Below are 22922 nucleotides of genomic sequence, written 5' to 3' on the forward strand. Positions count from 1 at the left end.
ATGCGACTACAGACAGCCGAGAAGGACGGGATCAATGATTATGATGCGACTACAGTTGTGAAGGACGGGATCAATGATTATGATGCGACTACAGTTGTGAAGGACGGGATCAATGATTATGATGCGACTACAGTTGTGAAGGACGGGATCAATGATTATGATGCGACTACAGTTGTGAAGGACGGGATCAATGATTATGATGCGACTACTGTTGTGAAGGACGGGATCAATGATTACGATGCGACTACAGACAGCCGAGAAGGACGGGATCAATGATTATGATGCGACTACAGTTGTGAAGGACGGGATCAATGATTATGATGCGACTACAGTTGTGAAGGACGGGATCAATGATTATGATGCGACTACAGTTGTGAAGGACGGGATCAATGATTACGATGCGACTACAGACAGCCGAGGAGGACGGGATCAATGATTACGATGACATTACATTTTACATTACAGTCATTTAGCAGACGCTCTTATCCAAAGCGACTTACAATTCAGTATCTATACTAGACGCAGCTACGGGTGCATTTTTGGGGTTAAGTGTCTTGCTCAAGGACACAATGACATGAGACTAGCGGAGCAAGAGCCGGGAATCGAACAGACGACCCTCTGATTGAAAGGCGGCCCTGCTCTCCACTTAGCCATGGTCACTCTGGTCACGCTCACGATGAGACTACAGACAGTCGAGAAGGACAGGTTCAATGATTATGATGCTACTACAGTTGAAAAGGACGGGATCAATGATTATGATGAGACTACAGACAGCCGAAGACGACGGGATCAATGATTAAAACACTGAATTCGAGGTATGACTGGTCGGGTCAAAAGTACTTCAGACAAACTGCAATCTCGACATTGTACCAACAACACCGATTGTTACAGTCGCCTACCTTTCTACAACAGACCATTTGTTAGTTTTACAACTACCTAAAACAAAGTTTGTTTTGAACAGAAAGTTCAAACTAACTCATTGACTTTTAAGGTTGTTTTTTTTTACTACTTTGCAGTTTGCACGCTAAATGTTTAACATTCTGCAACCGTTTCATGCATTCTGATTTCTTTATATTTTGAACAGTATTGTGGGGTCAAGCACACCCTATAGAAATTAACGCCTTCAGAAAATACATTTTGATATTCTATGTACTCCTGAGTGTATAATAAGCCACCATAAACATATACAAAGGCCCAGTCATGCCAAATTTTAAAAAATACTGTCACACTGAAACCACCTAAATGTTAAAAAAAAAATACTGTGGTATTGATTTTTTTTTGTCATATCGCCCAGAACTAATTTCTCCCAAGCATGTATCCAAAAAATTAAGTTAGCTTCACCCGTCATCTTATCCCCTTTGGTATTAGTATCATAAAAACTTCTGTTGCCTTTTATATAAATTTAGTGTTGCAACATTTGCAGGGCAAAATAAAAGGCAAAAAAAACTTAACTTAAAATTTAACTTCAACTTGATTCCTTTTGTAATACTTAACTGGAGTGTAAGTTTCGGTTACCCGGCACGGTGTCAGGCAGAGAGCAGCTTTTTGCCAAGTGTGCTGGACCATGTCCAGGACAGCTGACCCCAGACCAGAAGGGTCCTTTCCTGTCTAACCTGCTGCTACAGGAACCTCTCCGCCTCAGCTGTTCCACGCTGCAGCTGTGTATCTGGGTTCATGACATATTGTGTTGCAATCATGCGGTCTAGGTGTATCCTTTCTTTGAAATTGACCTTTTCTGATTTGTGGCTGTTCAGGCTTTTAGCCAGTTTTTGTCCATCTGACATTTCGATGACTGAAACATACATTTAGTGTTACATGTGTGTACATATACCCGTCTTAAAAAGGCTCAGACTCTCCTTTCCAATGCCATTACATCTCAGTGGTCTATAAAATGATGTTGAACTTAATTTTGGGCAAAATATTAACAGTGCAACTGATGATCATTTTCTTTATGGATCATCTTTTCCATTAATTATCTTACATCCTTGCTTGATAAATTACTCAAAGTTAATATATTGATATAATTGCCTGATTTTCTGATTGACTAGATATCTTATCAGTATCATATCACACCCATCAAATTCCATTAATATAAAAAATTCTGTGTATCTGATAAATTGTCTGTCATGTATACGGGTTGTTTAACGGGTTGAATACAAACTTTAAAATGAACTCATCTTGTGTGCCTGCAGGTTAACCGTTTTGGTTGCATTGCTGATTTCTTTATCCAGTTTTGGAGTTAATACTGTTAATTCCTTATCAAATCAGACCACATGTTACCAGAACTGTAGTTTCTGCCATTGTTATACTATACTCACATGTTCGTGCCTGTTAACGGACCTTACATGCAACAATGTAGGACCACAACAACCAATACGATATCACCACTCTTCAGCCACCCTCATCTGCTGACTTCTCAGTCAAATCCCGACGACGACCGCATGGACATGAGCATATAAATATGACTAATACTAGCTGATGCTCAAAGCTAAAAAGCTTACAGATTTGTCAATATCAGCGCAAGCAGCAAATAATTCCCGAGTGGGATGAAATCCTGTAATTACAACATCCAGTGGATGAGTGTGAGATGGACTGTTACATGCCATTTGAAGGACCTCTCTTTGAATAAAACACTTGAAGCTAGTATAAACATATGATTATGTCATGACAGATTAGGTGGTGGTTTCTGTATTTCAACCTGTGGTAGGCGCACACACACACACACACACACACACACACACACACACACACACACACACACACACACACACACACACACACAGGATTAACCAACTCTGCATATGATGTCATCTAGGCTAAATCTGATCTCTGCTCCAACACAGCTGAGAAAGATCAGAATTGACCTATGTGACAGGATGGAGTAATCACCACCAAATGAGAGGGAGGGGGCAGCAAATAACATATATGTAACAATAAACCACAGCCTTCACTTTGTGCTGCATAGCCTTTGAGTCGTGGACTGTTGGTTGGATAAAACAAACAATTTAAGGAAGTAAACATGGACATTTTTCACTTTGTTCTGACATTATATAGACAAACGATCAAGAAAAATAACAAGTCAATAACAAATAATTGTTAGTTGCAGCCCTACAGGCAAGTCTAATAAATTGTTACTTTTAATATTACTATTGGTAATTCACCAATATTGTAAAATTATTGATTTCACACATTACTTACTAGACAAATGATGCCATGTTGTAGTGAAATAGAAAAGGGCACCCCACAAACAATACACAGATTTTTGAAACAGCATGGTTCAGTGAAACAGTTGTGATGATGTAATGCAACACCTAAAAACACATCTGTGTTGTTTATCATGTGTAAAGCCAATCTGACATTTAACATGCACATATGTATGCCTATGTGAGCCATATTCAGGGGAACAGACCCAGCATTATGCATGAGGCCCAGAATAGACCCTGACCTTTGCCTGACACCCTGTAAACCAACTCACAATATGCAACCGGCAATGTGACTCCCCTCATCTCAGACAGAGCAACTCAAACGTCTAAACAGTGCATCTCTACTCAGCAGCCTTCACGGGGGTAGTAATGATGTTAACTGTAAAGCTAAACCAAATGGAGAGGATTGGAAGTGTGTGTGTGTGAGTTTCTCCATTCATGCAGTCTTTATGATCGGAGGTGTCTTTGGCTGGGAGGTGGCGTTAAGGAGCGAGTGGTGTCAGAGAGCAACAGCCGGCCGGCGTCCAGCACTTCTCCTGTTTCAGCTCAGATTTAACACACCCAGATGGAGCCATCAGCTGCCTCCCAAAATGCAGAGCGATAACCTAGCACTGGTTGAAATCAGCCAGAATTAGACATCAATTGAATGTTCTGGCTAATTGTGGCCTCTGACCCAGGTTCACTTCATGTGCCAATTGAGATAAATGATCGTGATTTAGACGAGTCGATAAACATTGATCGTGTTGAAATTGAATTGTTCTATTTTGAAGGTGCTGAGGAAGAGGTGTGGTACAGCTACATGAACGGAGAGATGGCCTTGGGACAGTTAATGGTGTATCATGTTATCTCATTGTCAACACTGAAGATGGCTTCCACAGAAGTTCACATACAATGTCTATTATCATTATCAGGCCGAGGGATGCCCCCCGAAACCCTGTTCTAAACGGGAACCGATAAGATAGTAGTAAATACCCAGAGTATCGATAAAGTCCAGAGTTAACTGTTGTGTTTAATACATAGTTATTAATAAAGGGAAGCAGCTGTGTGGTTGAACTTTATTTAGTCCCATGCTGCTAAGGAATATTGTTTATTTTATACATTTGTTGTTGGCATTGAAATAGCCTAGTCTACAATTGTGAGTAATTTAAGCATTGCTGCTCATGAATGACTTATTTTTTCTTTTTTTGTTACGTTTACATAAGAATAATAAAGCAATGTCGATTAAATGTTGATTTCTTATTTGTTTTTTCTTTCACAAAATAATCAGAGCTGCCATCTACTTCTCAAAATAATTTTGAGGGAAAAAATGTCTTCAGATCGTTTTGACGTTAAGTGACTTATAGAAATAGGTATGGACTCAGGAAGTTGAAAAGGCCTCTGTCAATTTAATATACAGTATCAGCTTTTATGTCAAATGTGGTTCTTTAGCAGCATGTGTTATAGACCGTGGAAGGCAGACACAGCACAGTGTTGCCAGAGATCTAAACAGGAAGTTCCACTCTTGTGAACCCAAGAGGCAACTCTCCTTTGTCATTGAATACTGGAGCGAGGCGTGGCATAAGTTCAACGTATTGTGTCGTCCTTATTTGTTTAACTTTGAGCTATTGGGTCCTGACATAGTTATCTTTGTTGTACGGTCTAATGCACGGTCTGTACTGTTCACATTGTTTATTGGGTTTGAAATTAAACAATAACTGAGGTTAATGTGCTCATTTTCAGCATTATGGTGTTCACATTCAAATGTCTAAGAGCAATGGATGATTTGTAGCACTTGTTACTAAACATCGTAGTTTAAATTTAGTTGTTTTCTTTTATGGCCAAAAAGTGAAATGATCCTTACTGGTTAGGTTGGTTACCAGACCAACTCAGTATCAGTTTCCACAGTGAAGACCAGACTGGAGGCAAAAAGCCACTGAAATAAGCAAGAAATTAAAGATGTCTCAAGTGCAGGCCTGAGAGATCATCATCGATACCAAGTAGCTGCTGATATTTCCAGATCCCTGACTTCAGAGAAGTCATTAACTGCATTTTCAACTAAATTGTATTTGTCCAAAATATGTTGCTATATTCATTTTCTTCCTTAGTGGTATGAGCTGCTATAATTCTAACCTCAAACCTTGCATTTCAGTCTTACAAAGTAAACTCTTAAAAAACCCAGCTCTTTTCAAATGACAATCATCTGATTCTGGTTTGGTTATTTTGGCTCTAGTATACCACTTCAATCATGATACTTTAAAGACAGTCATGAAAGGACAGTGTAAACTCATGGCAGTCACTCCAATCACAATAGAGAAAGTGTGAGAAACTTGTTAACTATTGCTATGGCCTTGACCATAAATTATAACTTGGAAAACAAACTTAACTCTTAATGGAAAATGTGATGAGCTTTGCCATGAACTATGATGTACACTTACAAGGTACAATTACACAGTACTTACTGCTCTACAGGCACACACACCCCTTATTCAAACATATTTTGTGTGCCGTCACAATTTGCACTAATGTTTGTTGTTGTTGTTGTTGCTACTCGGAAGTGAGCAACATTTAGACTCTCCTGTGCAGGTTTTGTGACTGATACTAAATTCTCCTTAAAGCAAAAACGTGTCTGTGTGAATGTACTGTGTTGCTAATAGCTACTGATTCAGAGGATTAGCTAGTTGACTGAAGGTAGGCCTTTACATGCTGTTGACATCAAAGGATTTATTCATGTAGCCTTGCCCAAAATGCTCTCTGGAGAACCCGAGCAGGGTATGGAAGAACTTAAATCGTCAAAATGTCACTTTAATTCGAGCCAAACATGCTGACGGCGCTTTTATGCCTTCAAAGTTCTTTGACAACTGCCTCATTGCCGGCTGGTGTAAGCTGCTGAGGTAGACTGCAACAAGAGTTGCTTATCATGCTTCAGTGAGAGACAGACTGGAGATTTCAGTACAACATCTCAGATTTCCTTCAGAATATCACGACTGACCAGTGGCTTCACTCACATTAACAAGCTTAACTCTTGTGACTCTGCAAGCGAAAAAAAAAAATAAAAAAAAAAAAGTCTGCCTGACGCATTCCAATGTTCCCCATACAGTATATACAGTTGTGGTCAAAAGTTTACATACACTTGTAAAGAACATAATGTCATGGCTCTCTTGAGTTTCCAGTTATTTCTACAACTCTGATTTTTCTCTGATAGAGTGATTGGAACAGATACTTCTTTGTCACAAAAAACATTCATGAAGTTTGGTTCTTTCATGACTTTATTATGGGTTAACAGAAAAAGTGATCAAATCTGCTGGGTCAAAAATATACATACAGCAGTGCTAATATTTGGTTACATGTCCCTTGGCCATTTTCACTTCAATTAGGCGCTTTTGGTAGCCATCCACAAGCTTCTGGCAAGCTTCTCGTTGAATCTTTGACCACTCCTCTTGACAGAATTGGTGCAGTTCAGTTAAATTTGATGGCTTTCTAACATGGACTTGTTTCTTCAGCATTGTCCACATGTTCTCAATGGGATTTAAGTCAGGACTTTGGGAAGGCCATTCTAAAACCCTAATTCTAGCCTGATTTAGCCATTCCATTACCACTTTTGATGTGTGTTTGGGGTCATTGTCCTGTCGGAACACCCAACTGCGCCCAAGACCCAACCTTCGGGCTGATGATTTTAGGTTATCTTGAAGAATTTGAAGGTAATCCTCCTTCTTCATTATCCCATTTCCTCTCTGTAAAGCACCAGTTCCATTGGCAGCAAAACAGCCCCACAGCATAATACTACCACCACCGTGCTTGACGGTAGGCATGGTGTTCTTGGGGTTAAAGGCCTCACCTTTTCTCCTCCAAACATATTGCTGGGCATTGTGGCCAAACAGCTTGATTTTTGTTTCGTCTGACCACAGAACTTTCCTCCAGAAGGTCTTATCTTTGTCCATGTGATCAGCAGCAAACTTCAGTCGAGCCTTAAGGTGCCGCTTTTGGAGCAAGGGCTTCCTTCTTGCACGGCAGCCTCTCAGTCCATGGAGATGCAAAACACGCTTGACTGTGGACACTGACACCTGTGTTCCAGCAGCTTCTAATTCTTGGCAGATCTGCTTTTTGGTGGTTCTCGGTTGACTCTTCACCCTCCTGACCAATTTTCTCTCAGCAGCAGGTGATAGCTTGCGTTTTCTTCCTGATCGTGGCAGTGACAAAACAGTGCCATGCACTTTATACTTACAAACAATTGTTTGCACTGTTGCTCTTGGGACCTGCAGCTGCTTTGAAATGGCTCCAAGTGACTTTCCTGACTTGTTCAAGTCAATGATTTGCTTTTTCAGATCCATGCTGAGCTCCTTTGACTTTCCCATTGTAGCGTTTGTGGGCGTTTGTATCCAATGAGCCCTATTTAAATGGCCTCAGAGAAGTCACCAGCTGTAGTCACTCATAATCACTCACAAGAAGTTAAGAGGCCATGCTATGAAGCCCATTTCATTGACACAACTTTCTAAGTCACCAAAATTGCTAATTCATGTTGCTGTATGTATATTTTTGACCCAGCAGATTTGATCACTTTTTCTGTTAACCCATAATAAGTCATGAAAGAACCAAACTTCATGAATGTTTTTTGTGACAAAGAAGTATCTGTTCCAATCACTCTATCAGAGAAAAATCAGAGTTGTAGAAATAACTGGAAACTCAAGAGAGCCATGACATTATGTTCTTTACAAGTGTATGTAAACTTTTGACCACAACTGTAGGTGCTCTTTGAGACCAATGCACGGCATTTATTTATGAAATACTTACAAGCATCATTCATCTTTTTTTTGGCCACTTGGGAGCAGTACTCCACAACAAGCTGCCATCATTGCCTCAAAACGTTGTTTTGGCCAACAAGTTATCTGCCAATCGACACATCTAGCAAACATGCAGCTATATCAACAATCATTAGGATCAGATATCTGGCAATGTGTAAGTCCATCATTTACTCTCCTTACAGCTCCGTTTTGTTCTTTACCAAGCTAGAGTTTTTGTCATGTTTTTCTTTAAACAGCTGCCTGGTGCAACTGTAAACAACACTGACAAGAGCAGTGAGACTGGATCCAACAGTACATTTGCAGTCTGGTAAACCAAAACAAAGAGCAGAAAGATGCTAAAACAAACTGTAGAGCTGAGGGGAACTACAGAGGCCGGTGATAATTGTCTAAGGATTATCATTGGTGCAGCTTTAAAGAACTGAGATTCCATTCACTTTTTTATTATGCACCAGTTTTTATTAACACTAGACTACAAACCTAGCTAGCTAATTGTGTTGTCTCTAACTTACATGATGATTCAGCTAGATCCTTTCCTTAGATAACGACAACCCTTTCAAGTCTGAAATCCATCTGTGCTTTGAACAAACACTGCCAACATACATAGGGTAAAACACTGCTCTGTATGTACATGGCACACAATGCACAGTAGGTCTCCGTGTTTGTCACTCCAATATCGGCCCCCCATCCCTTAGCTATAGGAGGCGCATTTTGTACAATAAGTCCCAACACTGTAACATTCACTTATTACACTCCTCCCACATGGGGATGATATTACAGCCACTTGTCATTGTCAAAAGTGTTTGTCGACACAATGAGGCCTCCAATTGGTTTATTACTGATGGTACCAGCAGCATGTCTCACAGGCACCTCCTATCTGTCAAAGGCCAACTACATGCAAAGGGGCTATAATACAATACAAGCTGCAAGATAAGATAATATATGAGTGAGTGAGTGAGTGAGTGACAGAGAGCAAAAGCATTCAAATAAAAATAGTATAATACAGTGGTGAGATCAACGTTTCAGGGAAAAAGAGGATTAGATGGTCATTTTCTCAGTGGACAGTTATGTCATCATGCCAGGGGAGTGCATTGATGGTGATAGTGGCTCGTTTCTACGTTAAGCCTCGACAGAAAGCAGGCATTAAATGCTGCTGTTTCTTTAAGACACTGGGATCTCCCCCTGGGAGTAAAGCCTGCAGTGTACATACAGCAGCGGCTACATGGTCCTGCCTCCATCACATAAGCGTTTGTCAATGTGAGAAAGCATCCAGCTGAACCAAAGACTGAACCACTGTCTCGGCATGGCCTGCTAACAAAGAAGACCTTTCAGCACTCTGCAGTTTCCCCCTTCTCTCTTGCTTTCTGCTGCAGCATTTGCAGCAGTTCCAGATCCACTGACAGAGGATCTTGTGCACTGGCCTGATATACGTCTCTATCTCTGCTATCACATGGTGGAGCAGGGCGACACTGGCGTTCACCTTTGTCCCAGGTGCAGACAGGCACCACCCACAGGCCTTACTCTAAGAGTTGGTACACAGGACACTCAGCACATAAAGGCACCAGCTCAACACTGAGTCATCATTATGTGCTGTCCTGCAGAGGCTGCCATCTACGAGTCATTAAGTTGCAACAAAGGGGAAAGATTAAACTAGTTTTAACAAGACAGATAACAAATCACACTTTGATATCTAAACAAAGTTTCTTTTTTGGTTTCCTGGTAGATCAACACTCCACCAACCACAAAGTAATGATTGACATACTTGCTTAGAAGTTTACCGAGGCCAACAGTTGATCAGTTAAGAATCTACTTGATTTTAATGACAAGGAGAATATTGGAGAAAGTGTAGCCAATATTAAAAAGGCACGTCCATTATTATTTTTTGTTTCTTAGGATTATATATATCATTCTGTAGCTTCCCGGTGGTGTAAAGTACTCAAATACATTCAAATGTTTGTCAAAGTATGTATGCCTGTGTCAAAATTATTTTTCCTGATAGATGATGGTAAACCAATTAATGGAAATAATAATCATTAGATTTACCAAAATAATGTTTAGTTCCAACCCTAATATTAGGACTGGGCAATATGGCCAAAATCATCTATCCTGGTTTAGGTCATTTCATATCACAATATAGAATGTATTCTGGTTAATAAATAAATAAATGGATAAATGAAATAATCACTTGTGATTATGTGAATTTAATACTTAAACTACTTAAGAGTATTTTGTGCTGTAACTAAGCAAAAACATTTTCTGAGAAATTTCAGTTAGTATGTGCTTTTCTGTTAAAATGTAATTCGGTATCACGATATCTCAATATATAATTTCATCACAATATGATACATTATCATACAGAAGTATTGCCCAGCCCTACTTAATACTCCCTCCTTTCACATAAAATAATTTCTACTGTTTTTATATTTTCTTCATTCCATCAAACTGTACAACATACTTTATAAATAAATCTCAAAAAATAGCATTTTCCTATGCTTTTTGTTTGTCATCACAATAGAGAGTCGCATATGGAGCAACACTATTTTTACTGTGTTCTTGTCCTATACTTTGCCAACAATTATTTTAGACACTATCTATAAGTGAGCAGAAACTCTTCAAGTCAAGCATGTGTTAGCAGATGCTCATAGATAGCAGAGCTGTTTTGAGTGTTAGTCCATTAAGGAAGAGTGCAGTCACTCTGATTCTGACAAAACACAATCCCTACTGGACAGGCAGTGACATTCACTAGCTTACCCCAGGGAGCTGTGTATTCAGGGACAGACAGAAACATGGACAGACAACTGTAAGAGATGTTGGGGTTAGCCCAAGAATTGACATGGGAGAAGCCCTCTCCATATCACGCATAAAAACACCAGCGCATGGGTCGAAAACTACTTAGAATATAAGTCAAATTTGTTTTGAAAATGGAAACCAAAAAGACATAGCTATTTAATATATATATTAAATTAAGCAATTGGAGTCATCAATGTAACAAGAAAACATTAATCACCACCTGAAATTAGTCCTCAAAATGAAATCATAATTAATCCAGAGTCCTTGCGCTACTATTAGCTGGGCTTTTCGTGCTTGTTGACACCATTAACTCACTTCCTATTGTCACTTTTATGCATTCAAATAAACGCTGGGTCCAATGAGCTACAGGATCCATGGAGCAATGTTATGGCCCTAATGCCAGATCCAGATATAGCTGGACACCATGGGGATAAAAATACCCAAACAGATGGGAGGGTTCACAGGCAACAGGGAAGAGGCAGCCAGCACAACTAGAGATTTTAGAGAGGAGAACTGCAATTACAGCTGTTTGCTAACCTCTGCCTTCTATGTGGTTAGCAAAGCCTTCAGTGGATGCCCGTTCAGAGATAATAACCTCGCTGGGAGATACGATGTGGTGGAGATGACGCCAAGCCCACCATTCAGCTCCAGTAGGACTACTTAACTGGAGTCTGAGTTATGCCTTGCTTATATTAAGGCATTGCGAGAGAGGAAGGAAAAAAAAAAAAAAGAAAAAAAAACATCTGCCAGTGATCAAAGTGCTACAAGTGGCAAAACATTTATGGCAAAGAAAAGATGTGAGGAAGAGAAAAGTTGATGTGTGGAGGAAATGGTTGAGCAGTCACTACCTGGAATCTAACAATCAGAAAACAAAGAGGCCCTGACATTTCATGTGGTTTCTCACAGCCTGTATAAATGCTACTTAACCAGTGGCTTTGAAAAAAAGAGGTTATATTATTGATTGCTCATAGGGTGTGAGCATATTAGAGGGAGAGCTTTCAAAAGAATTGACATTAAGTCCCTATAACTAAGGACAATGTAGGATAGAGAGAGAGCTTGAAGCTTTGGCTTTTACAAAGAATATTGTTTACATTTTAGAAACCTTCAAGTTATGAATTTGAGTCCAGAGGACAGCAAGTTAGTCATCCCACACTTGTTTAGAACCACTTCGAGGAACTAAAAAAAAGTTAAAGCTAAAAAATACAAAGTTAATTTCAGCTCGCCTGCCCTTTGAAAGAGAAACAACAGTCAAGATATGATTTAAGATGTTATCCAATCTAGTCGTCTTCACCTCTTTGATAAACACAAGCAGAGAATGGTTGACTCATTAACAGTACATGGAGCCGACCTGTGGGAGGAGGGAGTGGCTGACAGTTTACTTCCTGCCTTTGACTCCCTTAGGTCAAAGAGTACACAGCACTAAGGGAGTCTGCTGGATATTAAAATACTTAATTAATTATATCCGCTAAAAAAACAACAACAACAGGCAATTAGGATTCTTCACATAGGATGTGGGTTGATATTGAAAATATACCGGAACAGTAATGTAATGTACATAATACGTGAAATTGTGAGTTCATTTTTTTTTCTGTGTTACTTCACCAACCCTGAGAATGCACTTACCAATTTGATGGCCACATATTCGTTAGTATAGAGATTTTTTCCCAACCGCAGCTCTCCAAAGTTCCCGCAGCCAATTTTTTTACCCACACGGAAGTTTGGGCCAACCATAAGAACTCCAGAATTGGTCCCCGAACTCCGGCCCCCATGTCCAGTCCTGCTGCCTGCTGTCTTAGACATCTTTTTCCCTTCCTCTGTCTCTCCCTTGCCCCCTCTCTTATCAAAATCCATAAGCTTGTGATACCCTGGCCTCTCCACGGTTATTCTCCAGCCATGCAAACCATAGAAACTCCAATAATGACAGAGGACACTTTAGGGAGGGGTAGGGAGACAGAATCTCACAGGACAGAGAAAAGGTGTTGCTGTTAAAATGTGCAATGGTTCAGAAGACACTTGAATGAGCTGAAGTGCCCCGTGTGTCAATCCGACAGCTCTTCTGGCGAGTGCTTCCCTTTTTTATTTTGTGTTCCTTGTTTACTAGAGGGGCTCCAGCTCCAGTCTCAGAGTAGCATGTCCCTGCCTGAAGAATAGGCAGGTTGTGCAAGGACGTGCCCACAGACGCACATACAATACTAGTCATAAAAAAGCACTCCGAAAGCCAGCTACTGCATCCACAAGGCCACGTTGGAACATCTCCTGGAGTTCCTCATTCCTTCTGGTCAGCCTTCAGTGACACAGTGAACACTCTCCATGCTGCAGGGCTGCATCAGACGTGGCAACCCAGAGTCAAAGAAAACAGCGACAAGAAAAACGGGTAACTGGTGGGTTTGATGTTAGCTGGGTATCTGAAAAAGCAAAAACAGAAACAAAATCAGTCCATTTCCTGTATGTAAAACAACATGGATCATCTGTCACAAATAAAGTCAGTCGTTATTATTCTTACAATAGCTTTAATTATATTAAATATAACTGGGCAATATATCGATACCGTGATAGGAGACTAGATTTCGTCTCGTAATTAGAATTGCAACAATTAGTCGATAAATCGACTAGTCAATCGGCAGAAAAATTATTTTTGGACTAACAAAACAGTTTAAAGAAATCACCGTGGACTTTGAGAAACATGCAACTTTACCACTATTTTTTGACATTTTACAGACCAAATGATTAATGTAGAAAATAATCAACAGATTAATTGATAATGAAAATAATCGTTTGTTGAAGCCCAAATTGTAATGATGTAACATGGCGCAAGCGTCTCTTTTCCTGGTTTAAAGGCTACATTACAGTAAAGTCATGTAATTTTCCAAACTTACCAGACTGTTCTATTACTTGCCTTTACTCACTTACTCATTATATCCTCATTACTGATGATTATTTATCAAATATCTCATTGTGTAAATATTAAAAAACACCAATGGACAATACTACAGTATTATCACAGTATCGATATTGAGGTATCTGGTCAAAAATATCAAATTTTCTCTGTATCACCCAGCCCTATGTTTACACAGATGTTCACTAACTGCAGATGAGACGCCATCTCTCCAGAAGCTATCCCATTCAAGTACTATATAAACATAATCTGAGAAGCAATCAATAAAACCAAAATATTGGAAAACTTAATTATTATCTATTCTCATAACACTTCATGGTCATGATTGATGAAGAGATTAACATTTTCAGAATAAAACTGTAACCTTTTACTTGAAGATCAAATTATTTCTACTGTGGCTGTTTCTCACTACAGCTGAAATGAGATCTTGCTCCAGACCGGCACAAGGCAAATTCAATAAAGCAATCAATATTAGCGGATATATTCCAAAGAGGACCTAAGGCTTGAAAAACAAAAAAACAAAAAAAGATCTCTTTTACAATTAATCTATTCTTTGAAAGCCCAACACACAGTGCCTTACAGGGATTCTGTAGATGCCTAATGTATCTAATGAGCTCAGCTTTAGGCTCAATCCTAAACAGCTTTTTCCTATGTGTAGATCCTCAGATAAATACAAAATCTTCACACTTCTTGTAATAAGTATTAACAAACATCCAAGAGGTAAGGATCAAAAAAATAAAAGTAAAAAAATGACAAGATACGGCGATACGCCATACACTACAACAGACGCAATTCGAGGCACAAACGTTAATCACAACCATAATTTCAGTTATCATCGGTGGTGTAACTAGACCATCTCTGTGCTGCTTTTTGCCAACAATCACATGTGGACGATTCTGTTCAGAGAGCAGGTAATGCAGGCACTAGCAATTGGCGGCTAGTCTTTCCTATGGAAAGGCACTTACACGGATCAATGACTGCTGTAATGTTTCGTCTCATCATTAGATCTGCATCATTGGGAAGCATATTATTGGGAGATTTGGATACGGCCTATACTACAGCTAGTTCAACTGTGTGTGAACCAATATAGCCATCACAGGAGTACAATACAGTACAATCAGACAGAAGTATGCTGATAAGTGAGCTTTGTTTTATGTAAGATATTCATTCAAATCTTTACACATATGATACCTTTGTGATTTTAATTTGTTCTACAGAAAGTTTATTGTACAAACAATTGGAGGGATGCCATTTTCTTGAGGAGACACGGTTATATTAAAATTAAACTAGCTACAGTCTGAAATGTTTCAAGGTGCGAGTTACTAAACAATGACACAACCCAATGAAAATCTTGAGAATGTCTGTACATCAGTCCAGTCAGGAAAGAAACACATTTGTAAAGTCAGGTATGCAGTCAATCATTACAATGTCTCTCTTCCTTCTAGCATGCTGAATGACGATACTTACTGTCAGAAATGAGAAGAAACTAGCCTGCTTGGTCACAAGATTTGGAAGCACAATAAATGAGGTAGGTAAAGGCAAAGTCTAACGGTCACAACAACCACTTAAAATGGCAAAATGCACTACAACAAGCACTTAATTTGTCAAGGCGACACACAAAAATGCACTAGTCCACTCTTTTCAAAACACAAATATGATAATCATTGAATATGAGAAAGGATAGAGGTGTCCCTAAAAAAAAAAAAAAAAAAAAAAAAACAACTTACTGTCTCAGGTAACTTTTTGGCCATCTTGGCCCACATGACTAGACTGTCTCATTTCAGGAAGTTATGTATTGTTTTTCATGTCAACTGTTTGTTTTGATGTTTGACTTTAGCTACCAAGTTGTTTAAAACAAACTGAGGCACATGCAATACAGATACAAAAAAACCTGTGAATGATACCACGCTTGCTACAGTTAATGTTGTAGTCAATTCAGTTAAGTTAATAATAACACGACGCAAGACAATTTCAAAGCATTATAAATATGAATTCAACTAGCTACCAACAGAAAAACTAAAATCGACAATGAACACTGGCACCTGCACCAGATTGACAAATGTTCTTCTCCCGTGGTGAAATAAAAGATATTTTAGAGCTCGTATTAATGCTAATAGCTAATAATGCTAACAGCTAACACTAACTGGCTTAGTAACAGAATAGTGGGTAGTGGCTGTCATTGTACGCTAACGGTTAGTTTAGGGTGTTTCAAAGTACCCGCGTCCTCTCTTTGATCGCACAAAGTGTGCTTTACAATACAATATGAGAATAACCGCCGACCAGTGTCATAAACCCAGGTTAACGTTACTATCTGGTGGACAAGGCCAGATACTGTGAGGCTATCTTATAGCGTTAGTTAGCGAGCTAGCTTGATATCTTCAAGATTGTTCTACTACTTTCTAGAACTAGGTAGAAACAGCATTAACTAAGTAAATTAATATAGAGTAACGTTAGAAGAGTCTGTTGACGTTGCTGCTAACACTAAATATAAATGTCCAATAGCAGTAATAAGCTAACCTAGCTAGCACCAGAAACACGGTTCCTCTTGGCCCAACGCCTGATAAAAAAAACACACCTTACGATTTAACGTCATCTCATCTGTTTACAAGACTGAACCATAACAACACAAGCTATTAACCGTTAACGAAACCATGTAAACTGAACAAGTCAAACCTGGAGAGAACATAAATTATCCATTGTGCAACATTAACCTGTTAGTTAGTAAATGCTTAATAACTAAGAAATAACGTCCCAAACGACGTTGTAACTAATTAATGTCACTGACTGGAGTAACGTTATGATAAAAGTGGTAGTTGTTTCACAAAGAGTGTCGTTTTCAGAGTTCATATTCCAGCTATAGCCATTACCCTGACTACTGCTGGGCAACTCCTTAATCCTGAACAACCGACGGCAGCCTGGGATCTCTTACCGCTTAGCTCACTAGCTAGCTACTTAGCAAGCTAACGCTAGCACACGAACGATTAGCACGAACGTGAACGTTAACGTGTTAAAAACAACGGTTACGAATACGTTTCTGTCGCCAAAGGAGAGTGTGTTACCTTTACATGTCAGCTATCGAAACGCAGTCGAAGTCATGGTTCTTCGTGTGTTGGTATCGTTCTCATTGCGTTTCTCTTGCCCTCAAGTTGCTATGATTTCGCTGTTGTCTCTTTAAGCCTATCTCAGCCGCCGATACCCGGACAGGCACCGCGTCACGCCGGCTCACTCTGCGCTACGCTGAGGAACGTGCGCAAATTGTGTGAGGAATACAGAAAAACATCAGGCGTGCGTATCTTATTGGGGAACTGCACCAAAACTGGTCGATTTAGTTGACATATGTACACTTCTAATAGAACTGAGATAGACTGAAGATAAGATGGTGTGAAGACATTCAAACTTCTACGACCTAGTAATTACTAAGTTAATAATATTTATATATTACCACAACTCAGGGGGTTATTGTCCTAAATATGATACTCTCAAACATGATTCTTTGACAGTTGTAGCCTATACTAATTGTGACCGCAATCAATATTTTGAGTCAACAGAGATGGAAGGAGTATTAAAATGTTGTACTTAAAGTAATACCCAAATGTAGAAATACTCTGTTACAAGTAAAAGTAATCCATTCAAACGTTTACTTAAGTTAAAGTACTATTTGCTTGAAGTTCCTAAAAAGTACTCATATGCAGAATGGCCCATTTCAGAATTATGTTTGTTATGTTAGTGTGGATTATAATAATGTATGTATTAATGTGTGCATAAATTCAATAGTGACAGGCGTGGCTAAATTTGAACTATTCTATACACTGCTGGGTGGCTTGTGAACTTCAATTGGGCATAAATAATGTTTTTCTCAATTCATGATACTAAATTATAATTTATTTGTTGATTATATTTTTTATTATTCATCTGAATGTGTTAAGGAAAGGTTATTAAAATCATAAAATAAATGTTTTGGAGTAAAAAGTACAATATTTCCCTCTGAATTGTAGTGAAGTAGCATAAAATGTGACTGTTGGGAAGACGAAACAAGTAATTTTAATGTTTTCTTGGGCTTTGGGGAATTTTTAATGAGCATTGTTTCACTTTTTTTCCAACAGTTTATGTACTCAATATATCAAAATATGTAAAAAAAAAAAAAAAAATCAAATCATCTTAATTTCACTTAAATGCTAAAACTTTTACCACAAAAAAAAAAATTCAGGTACAACGGATTTTATTTTACATTTCTATGCTGCAGTATCTAGTTACAATTAGGAACTTATCTCAAATGGTTTTACCATCATTATAACTGTGTATCTACTTGGTTGTGTAACCTTTGAAGTAATGATGAAGGAGACAATGATATCTTTAAATGGTGTTTACACTGCTTGTGATGGATTAAACAACAACCTCTTTCCAACAAACTCACTGGCTAACTTTAAGCAACCTGTAGCTGTTAGTAATTAAAGCAGACCCAAATTTGTCCTGGAAGTATATGACTGTACAGCTGTACATACCTTCAGCCAGACAGGCAGACATTCAATAAAGCTTTCTAAATAAATTCACATTCTGTCTTTAGTCAGGTTTACACAAACAAGGCAGTAAGTGCTTCTCCCTCTTGTCTTTTCCCACAAAGGGTTGCTTCAGGTGTACCTGAGTCCACAAGGAGCAGAGATCTCATGCTGTTGGAGAATAGGACTACAGTTGCAGCCGCAGGTGAGGGTGTGGCACAGCTTTACTGGAACAAGCAGTCTGAAGGGAGAGGCTACAGTTTTTAGTAGCTGTTGATGGATGAACCTCCAGGTTGGGACTGCGCTGCTGTATGATGGGCCAGAACACCGGGGGAAGGCCAAGCTCGGTGGACAGCACTCCTACAACGGGCTGGTGAGGCGGGTGGCTGTAGCGCTCCCCTGTCATGAAGGGGAAAAGTGGAGGAGAGTGAAGTCTGAGGGGGCACCGTGAAACATCAGAGTCTGAAGGAGCGAGAGGTGCGCAAACATCCCTCGTTTTATCCACATGAGGAGGAGGGCAGAGACGAGGACGGATGCTTCTGTCAGTATGTGATGGGGTAATGTCCTTTTTGTCTTCGGTCCCGACCTCCTCCTGTCCCACCTTGCTGCAATGTGGTGCCTCCTCCAGACTGTGGTCTCTGGAGAAGGGGGAGCACCTCTGACCTTTACGAAACTTTGCCCTCCTGTTCTTGAACCACACCTGGATGAGAGAGATTAAACGGCAAAGGTAGGCCTATGTTAACGTGGGTAGAAATTTAAAGGTAATCCTCAAATGAAAAAGACGAAAGCCGTTGGCAGTAAAAAAAAAAATTTAATCTGAGAAATTGTAAAAGAAAAGAGCACATTTTAGATAGATAGATAGATGTGCAAGTATGTATAGATTTGCTGTACTGAATGAGGGGTTTCTATTTTCTTTCCCTCATTAAAGTTACATGTCTGAGAATAAATATTAATATCAAAAATTAAATGCAGCAGGGTTTTATTCGTGCTTTCCAGCTAAATGTTTAGCGTAAAAAAAACATTACAAACAGTATTGGTTTCAGCAGGTTTACAGTCAGGTGTTGAGCGTAGTGTGCCCTCACCTGAATGCGAGCCTCAGGCAGGTTGATGCAGACAGCCAGTCTCTCTCTCATGCCGACATCTGGGTACTGAGTCTGCTGGAAAGCTTTCTCCAGAGCCTGCAGCTGCGACACCGTGAAGGCCGTTCGGCTGCGGCGCTGCTTCTGCTGGTTGCCATATCGAGCCTCCAGAATGAGCTCTGGCAGAACAGAAAGAAACTAAAAGTCATCACCAAAATATTCAGCAGCAAGTTCTCTTTAACGTTCTGTAATTAGGAGCATGGCAGGAAAGTAGTTTGCTTTTTTTCTTCCACATTTCCATTTTTCCTTTCTTATCAGCAATGCAGTAAATAATTGACCTGATTTTAGACTTTTATTTGTAAGAGTTTTCTGTTTTCTTCTCTTTTCAGGCTCACATAAATCTGTAAAGTATGAATTCATAGTACGCTTTGCACAAGTGGAAGTTGTGCAGGTTGATGCCAAACAGTGTTGGAAGAAGTATAAAGATTCTTCACAGAAGTCAAAGCAGCAATACCACACTTTATAAAGGTACTCCACTACAAGTCATACCTTCAGAATTTCACTTAAGTAAATAAGCATTACCAACAACATAATGCAACAAAATGCATTAATGTGTAAGTAGCACTGCAATGCTAGTAGTGTACTTAGATCTTTTAAAAAATATATATTTTGATGTGCAAAATCTTTATTTGCAAAGTAACCATTGCTGAATAAGTACTCTGATCTTTTACTTAAGTAAAAGTTGCAATAATACATTGTAGAAATACTCTGTAACAAGTAAAACTCATGCATTTAAATGTTTACAAAGTACAAAGTACACAAGTATTGGCATCAAAATATAGTATATATATATATATATATATATATATATATATATATATATATATATATATATATATATATATATAAGTAATCTGTCAAGTAACTAGGGACTATCGCTCTCAAATAAATGTAGTGAAGGAAAACGTAAAGTATTTGCCACGGAAATGTTAGTGGAGTAGAAGTACAAAGTATCAGAAAATGGAAATACTCAAATAAAGTATCTCAACATTGTACTGAAGTAGAGCTACTTGAGTAAATGTGTCAGTTACTTTCCACCACATGTCCCCAAAACAAATCACCGTTCATTAAAGTTTCTGTTGTTCACAATCATCAACTGGACACTGTTAACCCTCTTTGTAATTACAACATCCTTCTGTATTAATTAGTCACCTACATTTTTAAACATTACATAGTAACATAGTTCTGGAGAAGAGAAAATCATTTTAAACTTTGAGACTAAACTGTTTGGTTCAAGTTTCTCAGTCACTTGAAGAGATAAGAACCAGGGTGACCCACCTGCCAGTCTCTCAGCCACAGAGAGGGTGTGCGCTGCGGGGCTGGCTGCAGAGTAAACATGGTATTGCTCCGCCATCTGGTGGTGCAGGTCGAACAGCATGGAGTGAACACCGTGGAGGGGATACACACTGCCACCGCTGGACGTCCCGCAGAAGGAGTTCATGTTAAATCTAAGGAAGCAGAAAAACGTCTTTAACTTACCAAAATGTGTATTTTTATATGGATAGCATTAGATCATACTTGAGTAAACTTTCTAAACTGGCTTCTGATGTTTTAGGTAAAGCACTTTGAATTGCCTTGTTGCTGAAATATGCTACATAAATAAACTCGCTTTGGCTGTTAAAGGTTAAACTTATGATAAAGGAGCAATTACTGCAGAAAGAGTAAATACAATTTTTTATTATCTGTTGATTTGATAAAATTATTGGAATGAGAAGCCAACAATACACATGTCTACGACAGAACATTAGTTATTACTAGAGGGACTAATATTATCCCTCAGTGCTCCTTATATTATTATTATTATTAGGCTACTTGCCTCCTTTTGTCCTTCCTTGGCATATCTTTATTCACTGTTCAGATTGTGAACGCTGAGTTTTATAAGTTACTTAATATAGCTGTATGAATTGGTAACAATTCAGTTGGAAGATTCTACATTGAGTAGTAAAAACAACATTATTTTATTTGACAAGAAGACAAAATTTGTACACCTATTTTGCATCTTATTTCCATAAAAGCAGCATTTTGAACTCAAAAAACAACAACAACAACAATCTGATTCCTTTTATATCCATCTAACTATTAAAACACAAAAAATCTCCTTTCAATTCAGAGATGAAAACGTCATTAAAACCTTCAGTTTTTTAGGGTCCTTGGTTGTTTACCTGAGATCCAGCGTGTGGAATCAAGGAGCGCTCCTACGCAAAGAAATCAGAATGTGGTGAGTTGTGTCCAGTATTTCCTAGTCCAGTTTGGGCCTTAAATCCTCGCACACCAGCGCTCTTTGTCGTGGCACCAATCTAATTCTCTGAAACCATTCTCACCCAGGACAATTTAAGAAGCATTTACCCAGGCTCCCCTCAGCCATTAGCCAATAGAAAGAAAGGTATTAGCCGGGATTAGGTGGGATGAGGGAAGAGAGGGGGGTTGCAAGGAGCTCAAGTTTTTGAAACTATTGAACTTGAGAGATTTATGCCAAGGATCCCCCTATAAGCGAGCGTTTCATTCCCTCCCGTTAAAACAATTAAAACAATGCGGTCGGCTAATCTCCGAGGCAGGACAGATTAAAATAACAGCCTTTGATTGTGCTCTCCCTCCCAGTCCTCTTTCTCCCAGACCGCTGGCTTTGACAGTCTCCCCTCGGAGGGTTTTTTTTCTCTAAGGATTTGTTTTGCTAACAGGCACCATATTTTGCCCATAAACTGTCACCGTGTGAAGTTAATCCGAACCTCCTCAATGAGAACTATTTCTTTAAAGATCCAGCTGAGCTAAATTAGAAGTCTTCCCAGGAACAGAAAACAGGAAAAAGAACTTAACAACATGAAGTCTAACAGGCAATTTGTCATCAACACCTCCATCACCATCACTTCTGGTACATTTTAGAAACCACACTCCAGTGGTGGAAAGTAACTGGGTGCAATTACTTGACTCAGTTACAGTTTTTAGGTTGAATAATCTATTTTATGCCACTTTATACTTTTACTCAACTACATTCTAAAGGTAAAAACTCTTTACTACATTTATTTGACAGCTATAGTTATTGATTCATTTATAGATTCAGATTTGACCTATAAAGCTTATAAACTATGATGCATTGGTGTAAATTGTACGGCCTAGCAGCAAGTAGTTAAAAATTGCCGATCTATTTAGTGCTGTAGCTGCACTGGAACTTTTGATGGAGGACTTCGTGTCTATGTTTACAAGTTGAGCTGAGCCAACATGGACTTTAAAATGCTCACAAAAAATGGAAACATGAACTTCTGCAATCTCCATCTGCTGAGGAAGATCATGTGATAAGATTTAAAGCTCCAGAACAGCTACGAAATGGATCTCATCTAAGATTGTTTTGCTAATTAAAATACTGTTTATACACAAATGCATTCTGATGTAAAGTAGCTTGTAGAAAAAAAATCACCTCACTCTAACAAATAAATGATATTTATATAAAGCATCTACTCAAGTTCTCAACATTAAATTGATGAACACATCAATGCATTAATAATTATAATCAATAATATTAAACTAGATATGTAAGTATAATATATATAATATAATATTACTGTGAAAAGGTCCATTCTGTCTAATGAGTAATTTTACTTTTGGTACTGTATGAGTATTTATAAACT

At 38.8% G+C, this 22922-nt stretch overlaps 2 protein-coding genes across 6 annotated transcripts in view; both read right to left on the reverse strand.

The window, feature by feature from the left end:
* The window catches only part of csnk1g2b (casein kinase 1, gamma 2b), a 38789-nt gene extending 21920 nt beyond the window's left edge, over positions 1-16869 (reverse strand). For 2 of the 5 annotated variants that reach the window (XM_068707564.1, XM_068707562.1), the window contains exons 1-2: positions 16724-16869; positions 12392-13173 (exon numbers count right to left, since the gene is read on the reverse strand). In XM_068707564.1, coding sequence (XP_068563665.1) covers positions 12392-12619 — 228 coding nt within the window. In that variant the 5' untranslated portion in view covers positions 12620-13173; positions 16724-16869. Of the gene's footprint in view, positions 1-12391; positions 13174-16531; positions 16583-16723 lie in introns of those variants that run through there. The other 3 variants (XM_068707566.1, XM_068707565.1, XM_068707563.1) reach the window with 2 other exon arrangements.
* A 1478-nt stretch (positions 16870-18347) lies between these two features.
* On the reverse strand, positions 18348-20740 carry dmbx2 (diencephalon/mesencephalon homeobox 2). Its single transcript, XM_068708003.1, has 3 exons — positions 20578-20740; positions 19243-19418; positions 18348-18860 (listed from the first exon to the last, which is right to left on the reverse strand). The coding sequence occupies exons 1-3, from the start codon at positions 20738-20740 to the stop codon at positions 18348-18350; spliced, it is 852 nt and encodes a 283-aa protein (XP_068564104.1).
* Positions 20741-22922: the final 2182 nt, after the last annotated feature.

Source organism: Cebidichthys violaceus, unplaced genomic scaffold (genome assembly GCF_023349555.1).
Source record: "Cebidichthys violaceus isolate CVI_PGR_0920_01 unplaced genomic scaffold, fCebVio1.0.p SCAF_13, whole genome shotgun sequence".
NCBI lineage: Eukaryota > Metazoa > Chordata > Actinopteri > Perciformes > Stichaeidae > Cebidichthys > Cebidichthys violaceus.